At 44.6% G+C, this 20701-nt stretch overlaps 1 protein-coding gene across 1 annotated transcript in view; it reads left to right on the top strand.

The window, feature by feature from the left end:
* Positions 1-16954, top strand: part of LOC145355636 (traB domain-containing protein-like) — a 34649-nt gene extending 17695 nt beyond the window's left edge. Inside the window, exons 7-9 of the mRNA XM_080207878.1 lie at positions 8745-8914; positions 12376-12487; positions 16111-16954. Of these exons, the coding sequence (XP_080064004.1) occupies positions 8745-8914; positions 12376-12487; positions 16111-16231 (403 nt within the window). The 3' untranslated portion in view covers positions 16232-16954. The remainder of the gene's footprint in view (positions 1-8744; positions 8915-12375; positions 12488-16110) is intronic.
* The last annotated feature ends 3747 nt before the right edge of the window (positions 16955-20701 follow it).

The following is a 20701-nucleotide window of genomic DNA, read 5'->3' as shown; positions in this document are numbered from 1 at the left end:
TAGGATATGTCTATTGCTATGATGGTACTGGACAGGAAATTCCAAGCTTTTGACCCAGTAATTTTTTTCTGAATTCATTTGTGGGACATGGGCGCCACTGGCTGGTCAGCATTTATTGCTCATCCGTGGTCGCCCTGGAACTGAGTGGTTTGCGGGCTTGCTCGGCCATTTCAGAGGACACTTGAGAGTCAACCCCATTGCTGTGGCTCTGGTGTCACGTGTAGGCCAGACCAAGTAAGGACGGCAGAGTTCCTTCCCTAAAGGACACTAGTGAACCAAATGGGTTTTTTTGACAATCGACAATGGTTTCATGGTTTTCAGTAGACTCTTAAACTCAACTAATGTTCTGAGGACCTGGGTTCGAATCCTGCCACTGCAGATGGTGGAATTTGAATTCAATAATTTTTTTACTGAATTCAAATTTCACCACCTGCCGTGGCGGGATTCCAGAACATGATCTGAGTTTCAGGATTAGTGACCTAGCAATAATACCACTAGGCCATCGCCTCCCCTGATGATGAAAGATAAATTATTATTTCAGGATTTGGAGTTTAACAATTAATTTGCTTTCTTTTTTTATTGATTTCCAGATGTTTTAAGAACTGCAAATTTTTCCTTTTCCTGATCCCTTCCCATCCTGGCTGAAGGTTTCTTCTCCTGGCTGGAGTTAGTTTGATGGGTATGGGAGATCTTCCAATGCTTCTGATGTGTGAACTTTGCCTCTCAGCTTGAATACTGAACTCAGCTGTGGAGGAGGCACCTTCCTCCTGAATAAGCTATGGATTCAGGAGAGCCAATGGCCTCGTGGTAATATCACTAGACTATTAATCCAGAAACTCAGCTAATGTTCAGAGGACCGGGGTTCAAATCCTGCCATGGCAGATGGAATTTGAATTCAATAACAAAAATCTGGAATTAAGAATCTACTGATGACCATGAAACCATTGTCGATTGTTAGAAAAACCCATCTGGTTCACTAATGCCCTTTAGGGAAGGAAATCTAATGTCCTTACCTGGTCTGGCCTACATGTGACTCCAGAGCCACAGCAATGTGGTTGACTCTCAAGTGCCCTTGGGCAACTGGGGATGGGCAAGAAATGTTGGCCAGCCAGCAAAGCCCATGTCCCACGTATGAATAATAAAAAAAAATTCAGCAGCAACATCGCACAATGTGCATGACGAAAAGGACAATCTGCTCATTCTCAGAATTAATTCTGAATGAAAGGACTTGGAAGGATTTGTTTTTATTTCAATCACAGAATTGGCTCATTTGGCCCACTGTGTCTAGAATCTGGATATAATAACCTTTTAATAATATACCAACCTGACCAATTCAGATTTTATGGAACTAGTTGGTTGAACTATTTCAATAATTATTAGTTCTTGCACAAACGCGACAAAAGATTGATTTACCAGAAGGGGTCATGTGTCTGAGAGTCAATGATCTCACTGATGTCAGTGATAAAGTGTAAAAAAGTTATGAGAGTCTTCTTTTGGTTGTGTCCTTCTGAACACATTCACTGTGTTGAGCTGGATGAATACAGTGTTAGCTGGAAGAGCTCTATAAATGTGTCATTTACTATAAACAAAACATGAACTAATGCTGATGGTATTTAAGTTCTATGAGGATGTGTCTAGGGCGGTGGATAGAGGAGAGCCGGTGGATGTGGTCTTTCTAGATTTTCAGAAGGCGTTTGACAAAGTGCCTCACAAGAGGTTATTGCAGAAGGTCGAGGGACATGGAGTTGGGGGTAGGGTGTTAGCGTGGATAGAGGATTGGTTGTCAAATAGGAGGCAGAGAGTGGGGGTCAACGGGTGCTATTCGGATTGGCGGATGGTGACTAGTGGAGTGCCCCAGGGGTCGGTGCTGGGGCCTCAGCTTTTTACCATTTACATAGATGATCTGGAGGAGGGAACCGAGTGTAGAGTGTCGAAATTTGCTGATGACACCAAGATTGGGGGAACGGCAAATTGTGCGGAGGGTGTGGAGAGTCTGCAGAAGGATCTAGATAGGCTGGGCGAATGGGCCAGGAAATGGCAAATGGAATTTAATGTTGGCAAGTGTGAGGTGGTCCACTTTGGTAGGAAGAATGGTAGGAAGGACTATTACTTACGGGGCGAAAAACTGCAGCAGGCGACCGTGCAGAGGGACCTCGGGGTCCTTGTGCATGAGTCACAAAAACCCAGCTTGCAGGTGCAACAGGTGGTCAGGAAGGCGAATGGGATGCTGGCCTTCATAGTGAAGGGGATTGAATATAAAAGTAGGGAGGTCTTGCTGCAGCTGTATAGGGCATTGGTGAGGCCGCAACTGGAGTACTGTGTGCATTTTTGGGCGCCGCACCTGCGCAAAGATATTTTGGCCTTGGAGGGAGGGCAGAGGAGGTTTACTAGGCTGATACTGGAGTTGAGGGGGTTGAGCTATGAGGAGAGGCTGAATAAACTGGGCTTGTACTCGTTAGAGTTTAGAAGAATGAGAGGAGATCTCATTGAGACGTATAAGATGATGAATGGGATGGATAGGATAGAGGTGGAAAGACTCTTCCCGCTCAAAAAAGACAATAGGACTAGGGGGCACAGCCTCAAGATAAAAGGGGGGCGGTTTAGAACGGAGTTGAGGAGGAACTTCTTCACTCAAAGGGTGGTGAATCTCTGAAATTCTCTGCCCGTTGAAGTGGTGGAGGCTGCCTCGCTAAATATTTTTAAGACGCGGGTTGATGGGTTTTTGATAGGAGAGGGGATTAAGGGTTATGGGGAGAGGGCGGGAAAGTGGAACTGAGCAGCGACAGATCAGCCATGATCTTATTGAATGGCGGGGCAGGCTCGAAGGGCTGGATGGCCTACTCCTGCTCCTATTTCTTATGTTCTTATGTTCTTAGTAAGGGTTATGGGGAGAGGGCGGGAATGTGGAACTGAGCCACGACAAATCAGCCATGATCTTATTGAATGGCGGGGCAGGCTCGAAGGGCCAGATGGCCTACTCCTGCTCCTATTTCTTATGTTCTTATGTTCTTAAGTTTATTTATTAGTGTCACAAGTAGGCTTACACTAACACTGCAATGAAATTATTGTGAAAATCACCACATTCCGGCACCTGTTCAGATACACTGAAGGAGAATTTAGCATGGCCAACACACCTAACCAGCATGTCTTTCTGACTATGGGAGGAAATCAGAGCACCTGGAGGAAATCCACGCAGAAACGGGAGAACATGCAAACTCCACCCAAGCATTGAATCCAGGTCCTGGCACGGCGAGGCTGCTAACCACTGTGCCATTTATATGTTCCCCAAGCTTAAATAATCAAAGAAAGAACCAGGTCAATGAATGTCTAAAAGTTGACCATATTCATTTGTTAGGTAGGAGGGTGGGGGGATTAATTTAAACAGCCCTGGTTACTCTTCTCATTATCCACCCATAAACCGAAAGGCATTTTGGTTTCTGATTTCCCTCTTTATAACTATTTTCCCCAACTCTTCACCTTGTCAGGACCCCATCAACTGTTAATAACTCCACAATAAACTCAAGTTAAGGGAAAAGAAGAGGGTTAGTTTGTTTTACACACACACAAAAAAAACAGAGAGGGGTTTCACAACATTCATCACTTTTACACTCATACAATAAAAGAGAGATAAGGGGAAGGTAGGGATACAGGGCAAGACCATGCTAAAAATAAAACCATAGTTTCATGTGAGTCTAGAGGTCAGAGTCAGAAGTCCAAGGTTCCAATGTTCCAATAGTTCACAGTGTGGTTGAGGGCCAGATCTCGACAGAGCTCTTTCTGCTGCTACCTGTTAGATGGTAAAATGGTAGACTGCCTGGCTTTAGTTTCATGCAGGTTCTAGCAGCTTGGGGGAAGTTATGTGATGTACCACCCGTTGGCTGTTGACAAAGGATGTGTATTCCCAGGTCTGGAATTTCGAGATGTCTAATAGAGGAGTTGGGTCCCTTTTGTCCTTTATTAATATATCGAGGGTGATTTACCAGCCTTGGTGTGCCTAGTGCAGATCACACCAAACCCAGAAAATAGAGTGCAGGCCTAAAAAATAGGTTTCGCGCCCAGCGCCAACAGTTTGCAATCATCCCAGCCCCTTTCTAATGGTGTAAAACCTGGGGCATGAGGCCAATCAGCATATTTAAAATAGCATTTAGATATGTTCAGCCCACTCGACACCGGATTCTCCCAACTCCCGGATTCTTCTGACTCTCGGGTACTGTGTGAGCCCAGGGCAAATCACTACTGGCTTCCACTTATGGAGGGTAGGCATTATGGCCATGCCAGGGGGCTCAGACACCATTGAAGCCCCCAGGTGGTCGAGGACATGGCAGGACAGTGCCCATCTGGCACCCTGCCACCCACCAGGTTGCCTGGCAGCTCCCACCTGGCATCCTGTTCATCCACTGCCCTTGAGATGCACTAGTGTCAGGAGGGGGGAGTAGGAAGGCCGAGTGACGTCTGGAGTCTTCCATGTGGAAGGTCCCAGTGCAGGCTCCAACCCTTCTTCGTCCATCCAGGGTTCCTGGGTCACTCCATGCGATAGTGGAGCAGCTGGACTGAGCTCCAGAAGCCTCGATATTAACTGACTGTGTGAGCCCTGGAGGCCCAATTGCGTGCAAGACCTCGCCAATGGTTCTGTGAGTCTGGGCCAAGCTCTCGATGCCCACAGCAACTGCAGCCAATCAGTGATAGCTCGCTGTGACTAGGCAAAGCACTTGAGGGCTGCAGCCATGACCCACTGTGTGTCGAGAATGCACCCGAGCCTCTCAGCCAAGACCCAATGTGACTCAGCCATGGCCTGCTGTGCCTTGGCCTTGGTTTGGGCCCTGCCACCCATGGCAACCATTTCCTGATCCAGGCTTTCCACCATGGATGCCACCATTGCCATACCAGAGGCCTTGGACTCCACATCAATGGCTGTGCAGCGTGCATCAGAGAGTGACCTATAAGCCTCACCATGAACTTGTCCAACCTAGGTGATTATATTTACGCTGGTGGATTGTGTAGTGGAAGACTGTGTACTGGCCTCGGAGGTTTCCTCAGGGCCTTCCTCTGAGAGTTCCTCTGAGCTGTCACAGAATCACAGAATGCTGCGGTGCAGAAGAGGCCCTGTGGCCCATTGAGCCTGCACCGACGAATGAAAGGCCCTAACCTGCCCACCTAAACCCATAGCCCATAACCCAAGGCCTATAGCCTTGAATGTTATGGCATGCTAAGTACTCATCCAGGTACTTTTTAAAGAATGTGTGGCATCCCATCTCCACCATCTTCCCAGGCAGTGCATTCTAGACCCTCACCACCCTCTGAGTAAAAACGTTTTTCCTCAAATCTCCCCTAAACCTCCCACCCTCACTTTTAACTCGTGTTCCCTTGTAACTGACCCTTCAACTAAGGGGAACATCTGCTCCCTATCCACCCTATCCATGCCCCTCATGTCATGGGGCGTCTCAGAGGGAGCAGCAGAAGGAGGCAGCAATGTCTGATGCAACAAAGGACACAAGGTTCAGTGCAAGAGAGGGATATGTATCTGGGCAGCACGTTGCTTACTTGAGATATGTCATATGAGTGAAGGTTTTATTGATGCTCACTTCCTGATGGCACTCTGACTTGGCTGTGACTCATGGTCCTGTCCTCGTCCTCCACCACCAGATCCAGGGCTCTGTCCTCAAAGGGATTTTGTCAGCACAACAGGGCGGGCAAGATAGTGAGCAGCAAAAAAACTGGGCGCAAACTTGATTTTTCGTCTCTCACACAATTTTACTGCCTCGCCATGCCTGGTAAGATTGCGTCCTTGGCCTCGCATGTAATCTTCTCGGTCCACCAAGCCGAACGACCAGCATGGGGACTTGGTAAGATAGCGCCCAATGAGTCTCTACTGTTTGTCTGAAGGTTGGAAATTACTTGAGTCATGGCTAGTCAGGATAAAATCTTAGTCCGTGTGGAAAAAGTAAAGCAATAATTTTGTAAGAGTAACCAGTTGATGCCTGCCTTCTGGACTGGGACACATTGGGCAGGATTTTACATTTCTGGAGAGATGTTTTAATAACAGAGTTGTCGTGATGGGAGACTTCAATTTCCCAAACATCGACTGGAATATCCCTAGGGTAAGGGGTATAGATGGGGAGGAGTTTGTTAGGTGTGTTCAGGAGGGTTTCCTGACGCAGTATGTGGACAAGCCTACGAGGGGAGAGGCTGTACTTGACCTGGTACTGGCGAATGAACCAGGGCAGGTGACGGATCTTTCGGTAGGAGAGCATCTTGGATATGGTGACCATAATTCTATCTCCTTCACAATTGCGTTGGAACGAGATAGGATCAGGCAGGCTAGGAAGGTGTTTGTCTGGGGTAAGGGGAGATACGAAGAAGTCAGGAAGTTACTTGGACAAATAAACTGGAAGGAGGCGTTCTTAGGGAAAAGTACCGAAGGAAGGTGGCAGATATTCAAGGAATGTGTGTCTGGAGCTCTGAATGACAACGTTCCGATGAGACGAGGGGGTTTTGGTGGGTCGAGGGAACCGTGGTGCACAAAGGATGTGTTGAACCTAGTCAGGAAGAAAAGGAAGGTGTACAAGAGGTTCAGGGAATTAGGAGATGTTAAAGATCTTGAGGAGTATAAGGACTGTAGGAGGGAACTTAAAAGGGAAATTAGGAGAGCCAGAAGGGGTCATGAGAAGACCTTGGCGGGTAAGATTAAGGAGAATCCCAAGGCCTTCTATAAATATGTGAAAGGTAAAAGGATGAGAAGAGAAGGGATAGGACCGATAAAAGGTGAGGGGGGAAAGGTTTGTGTGGAACCAGAAGAAATGGCGGAGGTGCTTAACGAGTACTTCGCCTCAGTATTCACGGTGGAAGCCGATCTGGGAGATTTTGTTATGGATTTGCAGCAGATGGAAAGGATTGAGTACGTGAATATTAAGGAGGAGGATGTGTTGGAACTTTTGAATTCTATCAAGGTAGATAAGTCGCCGGGACCAGATGGGATGTACCCCAGGATACTGTGGGAGGCGAGGGAAGAGATTGCAGAACCCCTGGCGATGATCTTTGCGTCGTCAATGGAGACGGGAGAGGTTCCAGAGGATTGGAGGATTGCGGATGTAGTTCCTATTTTTAAGAAAGGGAACAGAGATAGCCCGGGAAATTACCGACCGGTGAGTCTGACCTCAGTGGTTGGTAAGCTGATGGAGAGGCTTCTGAGGGACAAGATTTACGAACATTTGGAGAGGTTTGACATGATCAGGAATAGTCAGCATGGATTTGTCAAGGGCAGGTCGTGCCTTACAAGCCTAGTTGAGTTCTTCGATAATGTGACTGAACACATTGACGAAGGAAGTGCCGTGGACGTAGTGTACATGGACTTCAGCAAGGCGTTTGATAAGGTCCCCCATGCAAGACTTCTTGAGAAGGTGAGAGGGCATGGGATCCAAGGGCCTTTGGCCTTGTGGATCCAGAACTGGCTTGCCTGCAGAAGGCAGAGAGTGGTTGTGGATGGGGCTTTTTCTGAATGGAGGTCAGTCACCAGCGGAGTGCCTCAAGGATCTGTTCTGGGACCCTTGTTGTTTGTCATTTTCATAAATGACCTGGATGAGGAAGTGGAGGGATGGGTAAGTAAGTTCGCTGATGACACGAAGGTCGGTGGTGTTGTGGATGATCTGGAAGGATGGCAAAAGTTGCAGCAGGACATAGATAGGATGCAGGACTGGGCGGAGAAGTGGCAGATGGACTTCAACGCGGATAAATGTGTTGTCGTCCATTTTGGCAGAACCAACGGGATGAACGAGTACACTATTAAGGGCAGAAGTCTGAGTAGTGTTGAGGAGCAGAAGGATCTTGGGGTCCGGGTCCACAGGACTCTTAAATCGGCCTCGCAGGTGGAGGAGGTGGTCAAGAAGGCGTATGGTGTACTGGCCTTCATTAATCGAGGGATTGAGTTTAGGAGTCGGGAGGTAATGCTGGAACTTTATAAGACCCTTGTCAGGCCTCATTTGGAGTATTGTGCGCAGTTCTGGTCGCCTCACTATAGGAAAGATGTAGAAGCTATTGAAAGGGTGCAGAGGAGATTTACAAGGATGTTGCCTGGACTGGGAGGCATGCCTTATGAAGTTAGGTTGAGGGAGCTGGGACTCTTTTCCCTGGAGAGACGAAGGTTGAGAGGCGACCTGATAGAAGTTTACAAAATGTTGAGAGGGATAGATAGGGTGGACTCTCAGAGGCTATTTCCCCGGTTTGAAATGGTCGCTACGAGAGGACACAGATTTAAGGTGCGGGGAGGGAGGTTCAGAAGTGATGTTAGGGGTAAGTTTTTCACTCAGAGGGTGGTGAGTGAATGGAATCGGCTGCCGTCAGTGGTGGTGGAGGCGAACTCGCTGGGGTCTTTTAAAAGACTTCTGGATGAGTATATGGGGTTTAATGAGATTGAGGGTTATAGATAGGTCTGTAGGTTGGTAGGTGATGTGGTCGGCGCAACTTGTGGGCCGAAGGGCCTGTTTGTGCTGTAGTGTTCTATGTTCTATGTTCTATGTTCTATGTTCTATTTGCCCAAGATTGGTATGATCCTGACCTAGGCCAACAGAGAGTGCCATTCTCTGAGCCTCGCCCGCCCCTGCAATCGGGGTGAGCGTGCTGGCAGATGTATGTGTGGTACATCTTTCCTGAGTGACTATTCGATAACATTTGGTGAGTTCTTTTTGACAGCAATTTTCACTTAAATATCTGTTAATGAGGTTTTAATTGCAAGTATTGTTGTGTTTTAGCAAAATGATCATGAAGCAGTTGAAGAAAAAGGACAGGTTGGAGGAAGTCATGATGGCAATACAGGAGTTTCCTGACTTATATCGTAATTTTGTATCGGAGCGGGATGCCTATCTAACTCAATCACTGAAACAAGCGGCAAAGCCTATCGTTCTGCCTAAAATTTTACAGTGTGAGTATATGAGCTCTTCTGATTGTTTACCATAAGGCTCTACTTCTGTGAGAGCGAAGACTAATTTACTGGATTTCTCGCAAAAAGCCTCTCCTCTTCTAATTTAAATGGGACCAAAATTGAAATGTGCTGATCATTCAGCAGGGTTTAATTAGCTTCAGAAGCCTATCCAAGCAAGACATGCATATAATATTAATCATTGTGCATCTCTCAAATGATTAAACAGGTACATAAATCACAAAATAATGGTTAGGACTGAATATCTGGTTGTGCACAAGGTACAGGAAAACAAAGGGCAATTGATTCAGAAATCCATCCATTTGGACGGGATTCCTTACAGTCAGCAATATGGTACCATGGCTGGGATTTTCCCGGATATCAGCAAATGCTGATGTCAGGCAGGGAAAGTGGCATTGAAGCTATCATCAGCAATGGCGACTTTCTCCAACATATCATCTCAGACTTAGAAAGAAAAACTCGAAGGGACAATGTCATGATGTATTGCTGGAAAGCGGCCTCTGATTTCCACCCACTCTGTCAGCAACTTAGAAATGCAAAGATCGGGGTGACAATTTTAAAGTCCCAGCGCACAGTGACAAAACCAATAAATCCTGAAACTCCCCTTGGCATTGCCTGGGCACTATGCAGGCACTGTCCTGGCATTGCCCAAGCACTGAATCCACCTGATGCAAACAGGAGTGGAAAATCCTGGCACAGGTCTTTTTTTGGGTAATCTGGGTCTCACCATGGATGCAGCTCCAGTGGAACATCTGGAAAACATGGTAAAACCACAAGGAACTCATCATGAAGCAACATCTTAGCAATGTTGCTTCAAAGGGCAGATGTGAAAGTAAAAGCCTTATGGATTCATCAAATTATGGTTTATCTGTCCTTAATGTTGCATTGCAAAGAACTCCTAAATTATGTCTGTCCATCATATTCATTTTTTGGAATGGCTGCTCTTCTATTTGGGTATACATATCTTATCGTGTTGTCTCTCTGTTTGATAAAGAACCATGAACCCAATTTTAGCATTATCTGCTCTTGATTAGATGAGAGAGGGTAAAAAATGGTAAGTAACAGCAGATTCCTCACACGATGAAAATGAAAGAAAAATATACTTACTCATTCATCCACTATTACATTGAAATGGGAAGCCATGACAAGTTACTCATAATTTAAAAGATCCACAAATTAATTTCTATGACCAAAAACATTTGGTTATAATTTCCATAACTTCCTCGGAATGGGGATCAGTGGCAGATTGCCATTCCACACCGACTTAATTGCACTAAAATTCTTAAGGGCCTGTCTCGCCCAATCCCCCTGACTCAGGTCGAAGTGTAAAAGTATTGGAGTAAGAGAGGACACACCAGCTTTTTTACAGCACTAGCTGCCATAAAGCAGGTGAGTTTAAAGGTCCTACTGAAAATAATAGGCTAGGGAAGGGTGGCATGGTGGCACATTAGTTAGCACTGCTGCCTCACAGTGCCTGGGACCTGAATTTGATTCCCAGGTTGGGTCACTGTCTGTGCAGAGTCTGCACACTCTATCCGTGTCTGCGTGGCTTTCCTCTGGGTGCTCTGGTTTCCTCTCACAGTCTAAAAGACTGGTGCATGGGCCATGCTAAATTCTCCCTCAATGTACCTGAACATGTGCCGGTGTGTGATGATTTTCACAGTAATTTCATTGCTGTGTTAGTGTAAGCCTACTCGTGACGCTAATAAATAAACTTTAAACTTAAAGAATGCAAGTGTCTAAGGTAAGTTAGTGGTATGGGGAGGGGATGGTTTGGGGCATTGAGGAGTCTGACATTGGTGGAGGGTGTAAGGTATTGTGGGGACAGGGGAGTGGGTGGGGGGGGCCGGTGGTCAGGTCCAGTCAGGTCAGGGCTCAGGTTGAGGAGGTGTTGGTGGGGTGAATACCATGGGAGTAGGCTGCTTAGTTGGGTGGAGGGAGGATGTGAAGAGGATGATCCGTGCAGGACTCAGTCTGGGTATTTAAAATAGTTACACTGAAGTGAAAAGTGCTTTTATTTCTTAATTATTGGCATAAAACTGTCAGAACCATCCAAAGTTCGAGATATAAATTGCTTAGTCACATGTTTCATATGGCAGTGCAGTTGTTTAGGAGAATCATAGAAACCCTACACTGCAGAAAGAGGCCATCTGCCCATCGACCACAATCCCACTCAAGCCCTACCCCCACATTCCTATACATTTACCCACTAATCCCTCTAACCTACATATCTCAGAACACTAAGAGGCAATTTTAGCATGGCCAAACAACCTAACCCATACATCTTTGGACTGTGGGAGGAAGCCCATGCAGATATGAGGAGAATGTGTAAACTCCACACAGACAGTGGCCCAAGCTGGGAATCAAGCCCAGGTCCCTGGAGCTGTGAAGCAGCAGTGCTAACCACTGTGCTACCGTGCCACCCCATTAGCATTTCTGCACAATTACCTGGAAGCCCTTACCTGGGAGCTTCTGAGAGGGGTTCCCCACTATATCTTTAGCGTATCCCCCAAATGTAAAGCTGGGGAGCCAGTATGTTATAGATAAAGAGTTATTGTTATTTTTTTCTGGATAGTTAATGTAATCACGTAATGTAAGAATACAGATGTTAGCCCCTCACACCCTGTCTCCCAATGAGATTCTTTGCTGCCTTTTGCAGGCTTCCCACCATAGTCCTTCTCTTTCTAGGTATTTAGCTAAATATTGAATATTTAGCTGTGTTACTTGAATAATTTAGTGGCCAATTGCTAAACTAAATTTAGCACTAGGTATTTTCAATTTTCACAGCAGGAAATTTAAATTTAGTTTAACAACTGGCCACTAAGTTATTGAAGTAACACAGCTAGCTGCAATCTTCAAGCTAAGTGCCTAGAAAGAGGAGGACTCTGGTGAGAAGTATGCAAAAACTGTTAAACCATTGTCATGGCCGTATCAAAATTGTTCCTTTTAGTATTAAACTCTGTGAACAATACTCGCCCATTCTTTAAAGTAACTTGGCCGAATCCTATGTATATATTTCATTGAATCCCTACAGTGTCAGAGGAGGCCATTCAGACCATCGGGTCTGCACTGACTCTCTGACATTGTCTTACCCAGGCCCTCTCTCCTGCCCTATTCCTGTAACCCTGTGCAGTTACCATGGCTAATCCCCCTAACTTAAGCATCTTTGGACACTAAGGGACAATTTAGCGTGACCGATTCACCTAACCTGCACATCTTTACACTACGGGAGGAAACCAGAGCACCTGGAGGAAACCCACGCAGACATGGGGTGAACGTGCAAACTGCACACAGACAGTCACCCAAGGCAGGAATCAAACCTGGGTCCCTGGCGCTGTGAGGCAGCACTGCTAACCACTGTACCAATGTGCCACCCTGTATTTTTAAAATACAGTTTTCCAATGGGAAAATTATTTAAGATCTGACATCATTTCTGTTAACAGCTCATCCTCAGAAAGTTATCCCATCAGTTGTGGTCGGAGTGGTTGGAATTGGTCATGTGGCTGGAATAACAAAGAACTGGAACAAGCAAATAGATACCCAAGAATTGATGAAGTAATATATTTTGCATTTCTGTTCACTGAAGTTCTGTAGTTTAAGTCTTCTCATTTATTTTTATTCTATTTGTCAATTACCCTCTTCTTCACATGCCATGCACCATGGGTTATTAGACTGTCAGGCTTGTGCAACTTGATAAGAAATGCATCAAAACTTTGCAGTCTGATCTCCCCTGGTTTTATGTATGACAATGGTATTTAATGGTAAGTCAGCTTCATTATGTGTAATACAGTTCACCCATAACATTGGTCGCTGAGGGACAAATGAGATAGCTTCCAACAATTAGGATGTTGTGCTATGAAACCTGTAGAGGCCAATTTTCAATGTAGGCTTCAATCTACTTCTCAGTTAAGTAAACCGGTGGCTAGCAACTGAAAATACGTGGGTTTGGAAGAGGGGGAGTGGGAGGGTGGGGGCACTGGGGAAACGGAGAAGCTCTTCAGCTGCTTCATTAGTGTCTGAGGCATGCCTGATGTCTGTTTTAGCCAGGTTTTGCTAAAAGCCTAGCAATCTGTTCACCTCAAACAGGTGAGTAATTGTTTAATAAGCAAAAGAGAGGACTGTGTCAGCTGTGAGAGGCTCAGATCCAGTTTTCAGGTACAGATATGTGACCTGTGCTCCCTGCATGTTGTTTCCACTGAGGAGTTATCTTTAAGGGCCCACTGAAGAATGTTCAAAATAACAGCTCGAGAAGCTTTCAGGATTATTTTTGGTCAGTCCAAAAGGAACAGAAAGTCCAATACTGACTATTGGAGGCCACCAGCCCTGGAATTTCTTCCTTCCCCACTTCCCCAGGCCTGATCCTGCCAACTGGCTCACCTTAGAAACCAGCCACTTTCTCTAGTTTGATGCCTGCAGTTCCCCAGTGGCACGTCAATGAGGCTGAGTCACAGAGTGACTTAGCCATTTGATATCCTACCTACAATGTTAATGGATGTTATTCAGGAATTCTTGACAGGAAGGTTGGTATTCATTTTGCTTAGTCATTTAAAAGTAAAGAAAAATGGATATCCTAGTAGTAAACCATGCTGCCATGATACTTGGGGAAATTTTAACTGCACTGCCCTCACCTCACTCCACCAGGAATGGATCATGTCAAGGAGGCATGGGGAAAGACGTGGGGAGTTGTTAGATGAGTAAGCATGTCATGAATATGTTTACATCACAGGTAAACCCTATGGACTTTGGGATGGCTAAGTAAGCTGTGCTGGAGAAGTGACCAATAGTTAATATGTGAATGCGAGTCTGTTCCTAAGATTTTGGAGCCATTTTGATTTAACAGCTGAAAGCCAGGTTTCCCAGAAAACCTGTCAGCTAAAGAGGGACAGGAATAATTATGCCCATAAGTAAGTGCTTTTACACCATTGCTCGTGGGCAAGGAAGAGTTGGGGTGCTTCCTATGGCTCCCCAAGTAAATTTGTTGTGCATTTTATTCCCAACAACCTCACCCTTCTGATCTTCTTTCACTGCAATCCAACCTGTCCCACCGTGATTGCTTCATACAATCTCTCCCGTCTATCTGATGCTTATCCCTCAATTGCCCCTGTGATCCAGTTTCTCCCTGTGATTTCTTCTCCCTCCCTGTGACATCTCCACATTCCCTCAAACTCTTCCTCTTCCCCTCCTTACTGCTGCATTCCAAGTTGCCATCACGCTCTAACTCATTCCTGAACTTTCCAATTGCTGGGAGCTGTCCACAATAGTTCCTGTTTCTGTCACCTGAACAGCTGTTGAGAAACAGGAGTCAAAAGAAACTTCAATGAGACCCATGATCTTTTGCACAGGTTTGAAAAAGGACATGCTGGAAGTCACTCCATCCACAAAACTTGCCCAGCCCAAAAAACTGGCCTTGCCACTCAAATTGAATACATCACCATTATGGGGCAGCATGGTGGCACAGTGATTAACACTGATGCCTCACGGCACCAAGGACCTGGGTTCATTTCTGGCCTCAGGTCACTGTCTATATGGAGTTTGCACATTCTCCCAGGTTTCGTCCGGGTGCTTCAGTTTCCTCCCACAGTCCAAAGATGTTCAGGTTAAGTGCGTTGCCCATGCTAAATTTCCCCTTAGTGTCAGGGGGTTAGCAGGGTACATATGTGGCGTTATGAGATAGGGCCTGGGTGGGATTGTGGTCGGTGCAGACCTGATGGGCCAAATGGCCTCCTACTGCACTGTAGGTATTCTATGATTCTAATATGGGTTTCCATTGCACTCTTCAAAGAAACTCATCAAAATGAGCTTTATTTTTAGTTGCAAGGGCAATGATAGGCATGTTTTTAAAGTCTTTTTATATAGTATTTGTCATAAAGGAAAAATTTGAAATTAAACAAAAATAAAATTAATCTTTCAGGATCAGAGAGGTTGTTCAGTAGTAGATATAATGTGGTATGTGGTTAAAACATGGTTACATCTTCTTAAGAAGCTGTAATTCTCAGGGTTTTTAAACAATGATATTACAATGTAAAATTGTGCAAAAACCAGTTTGGTTCATCGCTTAAATGATTGGCTTATCTTTAACATAGTTTAATGCAAATGTAGAATTTTGTGAATCATGTGATAGCTGCAGTATTTTTGATGGTATAACTTTCAATATGAAAGCTAGTTACTGATTTATCAATCTAGTTTAAAATGTTAAAGTGGAATATGACTTCCTTGTTTGGTTAACATTTAATTTACCACTGGGGCAATGGTTGGGAACTGAACAAAAATAGAAAAGTGAGTTTCTTTTCTTTCTCACAGGAACAGCCAAGGGAATCATGTTTTTCATGTGTAACCATAGGTGTCACAGTGGCACAGTGGTCAGCACTGCTGTTTCACAGCACCAGGGACCTGGGTTTGATTCCTGGCTTGGGTCACGGTCTATATGCAGAGTGTGCACATTCTCCCTGTGTCTGCATGGGTTTCCTCCAAGTGCTCCAGCTTTTTCCCACAGTCCAAAGCTGTGCAGGTTAGGTTGATTGGCCATGCTAAATTGCCTCTTAGTGTCAGGAGGATTAGCTGGGTAAAAATGTGGGGTATGGGGATAGGGCCTGGGTGGGATTTTTGTTGGTGCAGACTCGAAGGGCAGATGGCCTCTTTCTGCACTGTACAGATTCGATGATAATCATTGTCAGTTCAATAGTTTCTAAAGATCGTAATCCATAGTGTACCCTGTGGAGGAGCAGAGATCACTGAGAGTGATTTCTGGTTTTATTGTATATGACTGCATGTTGGAAGATATTGCAGTTTGAAAGTTGCAACGACAGTGAACATGGATATTTTCACCATTGTTGCAACTGCAAAAGCTGGCCAAAAATGTCATCAGGTTACCATTCTTTCATACATCAATGAATGCTTTCTAATTTAGGATTTTTTTCAATTACGTCCCAAAGAAATGCCTGATTGCATTGGTCCATGGAAGATTTTAAATTTTGGGATATATGATTGAGCTGGAATGACTTGAACAACAAATTAACTTTGCAAAAACTACTACAGTCATGAGAACAAATTCCCTTTGATCCTCATTTGAACCTAGAGCAGAAACCCTTAGTCAGTTTGTCTCAATTAAAAGTACAGATTCCAGTTTCACAACTGTTTCATCCTCAATGTTGTCTAATAATTGTTCTTTTCATTTACAGGTTGCCAAATCCTTCACTGATTACAAGAGTTCTCAAGATTTCTTTTATTGCTCTGTTTTATGTCCTGAAGACCTTCTTCTATTACAGAATTGCACAAACATTGATGTGGTTATTTTGTTAAACACAGATGATTGATTAATTTCAAGGAGAGTTCATTCCTGGTGTACAACCTTATGAATCATGAGATTTTTATTGCTACAGCCCTTTGTATGAAAAGTCAGTTGCTGATCTACCACTCTAGTTTGTAATGCCATAGCGGAATATGACTTTCTTCTGTTAAGTGAGAATATAATTTGCCATGGGGGCAATGGGCGAGAGGCTGAAAATGCTTGGAAATGTGAATTCATTCCCCACAAGAGCAGCCATAGGAATTGGGCTTTTCTATTAGAACCAAAATAATGGTAGATTCAGCAAGGAACAAATCAGCGCTATAGCTGGTCACGAGCAGGGGAAAATTAGTGACAGTATTGCACTCTGTCATGACCTAAACTGTGAACATTGCAATGCTCTTTTTTTCCACTGAGTAAAATGATTTACCAAATCGTGTTAGCAATGGGGATTCTTGGCTTCTGGCTGACATAGGCCAAGAAATCATGGGCGCGCTGAGCACCATGGTACGTTCATTAACATGTTGAATGATTGGCACCACATCTGCAAACATCCACTCCCTCCACCATCCCCGATGCTCAATAGCAGCAATGTGTACTACCTACACAACTTTAGCAATTCTCCAAAGATCCTTAGACAGCACCTTCCAAACCCATGACCAATTCCATCTAGAAGAACAAGGCAGCAGATATATGGGAACATCACTACCTGCAGGTTCCTCTCCACGCCACTCACTGACTTGGAAATATATCACTTCTTCGTAGTCGCTGGGACTTTTGTCCTGGACACAACATTGTGGGTCAACCCACAACACATGGACTGCAGCGATTCAAGCAGGCAGCTCACCCACCACCTTCTCAAGGGAAACTAGGGATGGCCAATAAATGCTGCCAGCCAGCGATGGCCATGCCCCACGAATGAATAAAAAAAAGTTGAGAAACTAGGATCAAAATTACATTATTTTGCATTGCAGAAAAAAGGTTTACTTTCTCAAATATTAGAGGCAAGACAGTGGGCAGAATTCTCCAGCCATTCACGCCAACAGGATTCTCCCATCCTGCTGCAGTGAACAGAGATTTGGCTGAGTGCCAAATTCTCCATCTCCTCTGGCAGTGGCTGCAGGGCATGAACAGCTAGAGAATTCTAGCCAGTAATTATCTGTAATTTTTATTCCTAGATGATTATGAGTTATGCAATATTTCTTGTTACTCCACTTTATAATGTAATGTACCATTCTTTGATTGAAAAATTGCCAATGCTGAATCAAATCAAAATGAAAACTTTTTTGTGACCATTTTAATCAATTAAGGCATCTTTGATAAATTTTTGGAGGAAAATTGCATGAAGAAATATTTAGTCTGATTCATTCTTTACCTATGGCAGAAGGAAATTGTGCATGCTGAATGCAGCTCCTGATCTTAATTGTATTGTCTGGAGAGGGAAAGGGGTTTTGGAAGGCAGTAGTTGAAGGCTCCTGACAAGAAAGGGTGGAAAGAAGAACTATCAGTTCATGGCTTGCACTCACCTCTTGGTATTGTTAAGAAGCTGGGATCAAAAAAAGACTTGGAGAAAGAATTGGGGAAAAGGAAATTGATAAGGATTCAGCTGTACTGAGAGTTTATGATATGCAGATTGGCTTGGTAATCCGATGAAGAGATATTTATCTAAATGAGGCGGAGAACAATAGGGCATTGAATTTCAGGTCTTAAAAAGGAGAAAGAGAATGGATGTGGCACTTACATGTTAAAAGAGCGACCTCTAAGTCAAGTTGTTTACATAAGAAGGACAAGATTCTCTGGCTTCCCAGCTGCACGTTTCTTGTTGGTGGGAATGTGGTGCGTTGTTTGCCAGTGCCGAGATTTTCTGGTCCTGCTACTGTCAATGGGAATTCTCATTGATGTCACCCCACGCTGGTCGAAAACCCGCGGAAAGGGGTGTGCTGCCGGCAGGCTGGCGTGGATGGCCGGAGTATTCCGGCCAACAACATCAAAAGGAATAAACAGTATATCAGTGGTCCTTAACTGGAGGGGATTGCTGACTGGTGACCAAGATCACAGCCACACCCAGCTGGAAGCTGGGCTCTCCCAAAACAGGCTGTTGTTTGAAGTTAGCTCTTTTAAGTTCTAGGTGGGCTACTGTAAATGAGAAGGAAATTTTCTAAGGAGAGGTACAAGTCACATGTAGTAATTATAATGGATTTGGCTCATAGTATCAAAATCTATGGGGAAGGTATATTCTCAGAGTCTTGGTAGGTAGATTTGAAATGGGGTTAAATTAATTATAATGCGTGTATATCCATTAAGGTAGTTAAGTGTAACTTTTGTCTGTGTTGTTGCCTCACTTGTGTGTTTTAAAGTGCAATAAATGCTTTTTACTTCAATGGTTATAATAAGATTGGAACTTTCCTTTCTGGTTTTCATCCTGTTTCTCATTATACTAACTTGAAAAATAAACAGTTCAGAACTAACGTTCCAAGTTTCCCTTCTGGGATTTGGGGGTACCTTGCTTTTAACATCAGTAGGATTAACATGCCTTTTTACCATCTCACCTCACCCGGAAAAAAATGCGGCGAACCGGGAAGCTAGCAGGCAAAAATCAGATTGGTGCCCAGAGCCAAATGGTTTTCCATGTTCCCGACCCCTTTCGAATGGTGTGAATTGTTACACCCCCAGATTAGCATATTTAACGTAGCATTTAAATATGCATAGCCCATTCGAAACACACTACAAGGAATTTTCTGGCCTCTGGGCAGGGTGCCATGATGGTAAAAATCGGTGCAGGCTTCCACTAGTGCAGACCTGGTGTGATGCTCATGCTTGGAGGCCATTGAGATCTCCTCAGTGGTCAGGGCATGGCTGGGCAATGCCCGTTGGATACTCTGGAGCTGTCCACCACCCATCAGTGGCCACTTGACATCCTGGCGGCGCTATTTGGGCACTGGCAATATGTTGGGGCAGTGCCGGGGGGCAAGGGGTGGTGGTGGGGTTATGCGAGGAAGGGTCATGCAGTGGTGGATCTTGGAAGTGGTCAGGACAGGGGTGTGCTGAGATCCTGGATGCCCCGATGTGGGAGACCCGTGTCAGGGGTAGAGATCACGCTGCCCACCGATGAGGTGGGGTCCCAGTGTCAGTGAGGGGTTTTCTAGTGCACTGTGAGATCGGGGTGACCTTGCAAATGGTGCCCGAGCTCTCAGCAGCCGGCTCACAGGCATGTTTAGTCTTGCCCCCTCACTACCGGCGCAAAACTCACCACTCAAGTGAGTGAATGTTGAAAGACTGTGACATGGAGCACACCTGGGAGATTGACGCAGTTCATCTCATTATTCTTGCTGTTATGAGAAGGCATTTTGAGAAAATTTTGTCCCATATATGTTTAGACACTGGTACACAAATATGGATATATTTTGAGCTCTTTAGTTAATACAAGGTATGCTTCTGAGTGTTGGAACATGTTAACATGCTACTGTTGCAGATTACAAAAAATAAAAGTAATATTGCAAATTTCTAAGGAAGGGGAATCAGAGAGTTTAAAGAGTGAAATTACAGTTTTACTGCTTTCCAACACTTTCACCTCTTAGTCATAATAAGGTGGATTCAAGCATCATTTTAGAATTTGAGGGCTTAATCGACATTAGAGTGGAGTACTGAGGAAATGCTGCATTTGTGGAGGTGACAAGTGAGATATTATCTGTCAAAACCCATTTCCTGGTGCTCAGGTTAGCATTCTCCCTCCTCCACCATCATCACCAAAAACCAGTTCACCAGTTGTTATCTCTTTGCTGTTTCTAGCACATTTCACTGTGTGCAAATTAGCAGTAAGGTAGAGTAGTAATTAAACAGCAATAAGTAATACATATTGTTATTGGAGCACACTCTTGAGAATGTGAAAGGAACATGTGAGTTCTGTCTTCAAAGCATTTTCAGTGTTGGAGAATAATTTTAGACTTTGATGGTGGTACACTGCACATATTCAAGGAGAGACATTTGGATTCTGTCTTGTGGGAAATAGTCATTGTGTGGAACAAATGTTACTTGGTACACTGGTATTGATGCAAAAAGATGTTGGAACTATATTGACTCCCAAGTGAAATATTAGGTACACAACCTGACTTTTCCAGCAAACAGTGGAAAGACAAACCTGAAACCAGGACTAAAAGTTAAATTTATATCAATGCAGTAAGTTGTGATGCCACATTTTAAAAGCATTTAGGCAATCCTTTGGAGACTCATAGGATCCTTATAGTGCAGAAGAAGACCACTTGGCCTATCGAGTCTGTACTGACCACAATCCCACCCAGGCCCTATTCCCGCAACCCCATGTATTTACCCTGCTAATCCCCCTGACATTAGGGTCAAATTAGATGGACAATCAACCTAACCTACACACCTTTGAACTGGAAGGAAACCGGAACATCCAGAGGAAACCCATGCAGATACGGGGAGAAACCCACACAGACAGCGACCCGAGGCCGGAATTGAACCTA

The sequence above is a fragment of the Carcharhinus amblyrhynchos genome, chromosome 19 (genome assembly GCF_965287045.1).
Source record: "Carcharhinus amblyrhynchos chromosome 19, sCarAmb.v2.hapA, whole genome shotgun sequence".
Taxonomy (NCBI): Eukaryota; Metazoa; Chordata; class Chondrichthyes; order Carcharhiniformes; family Carcharhinidae; genus Carcharhinus; species Carcharhinus amblyrhynchos.
Note: the sequence above shows the minus strand (reverse complement) of the source record. Positions and strands in the feature narration are given on the sequence as shown.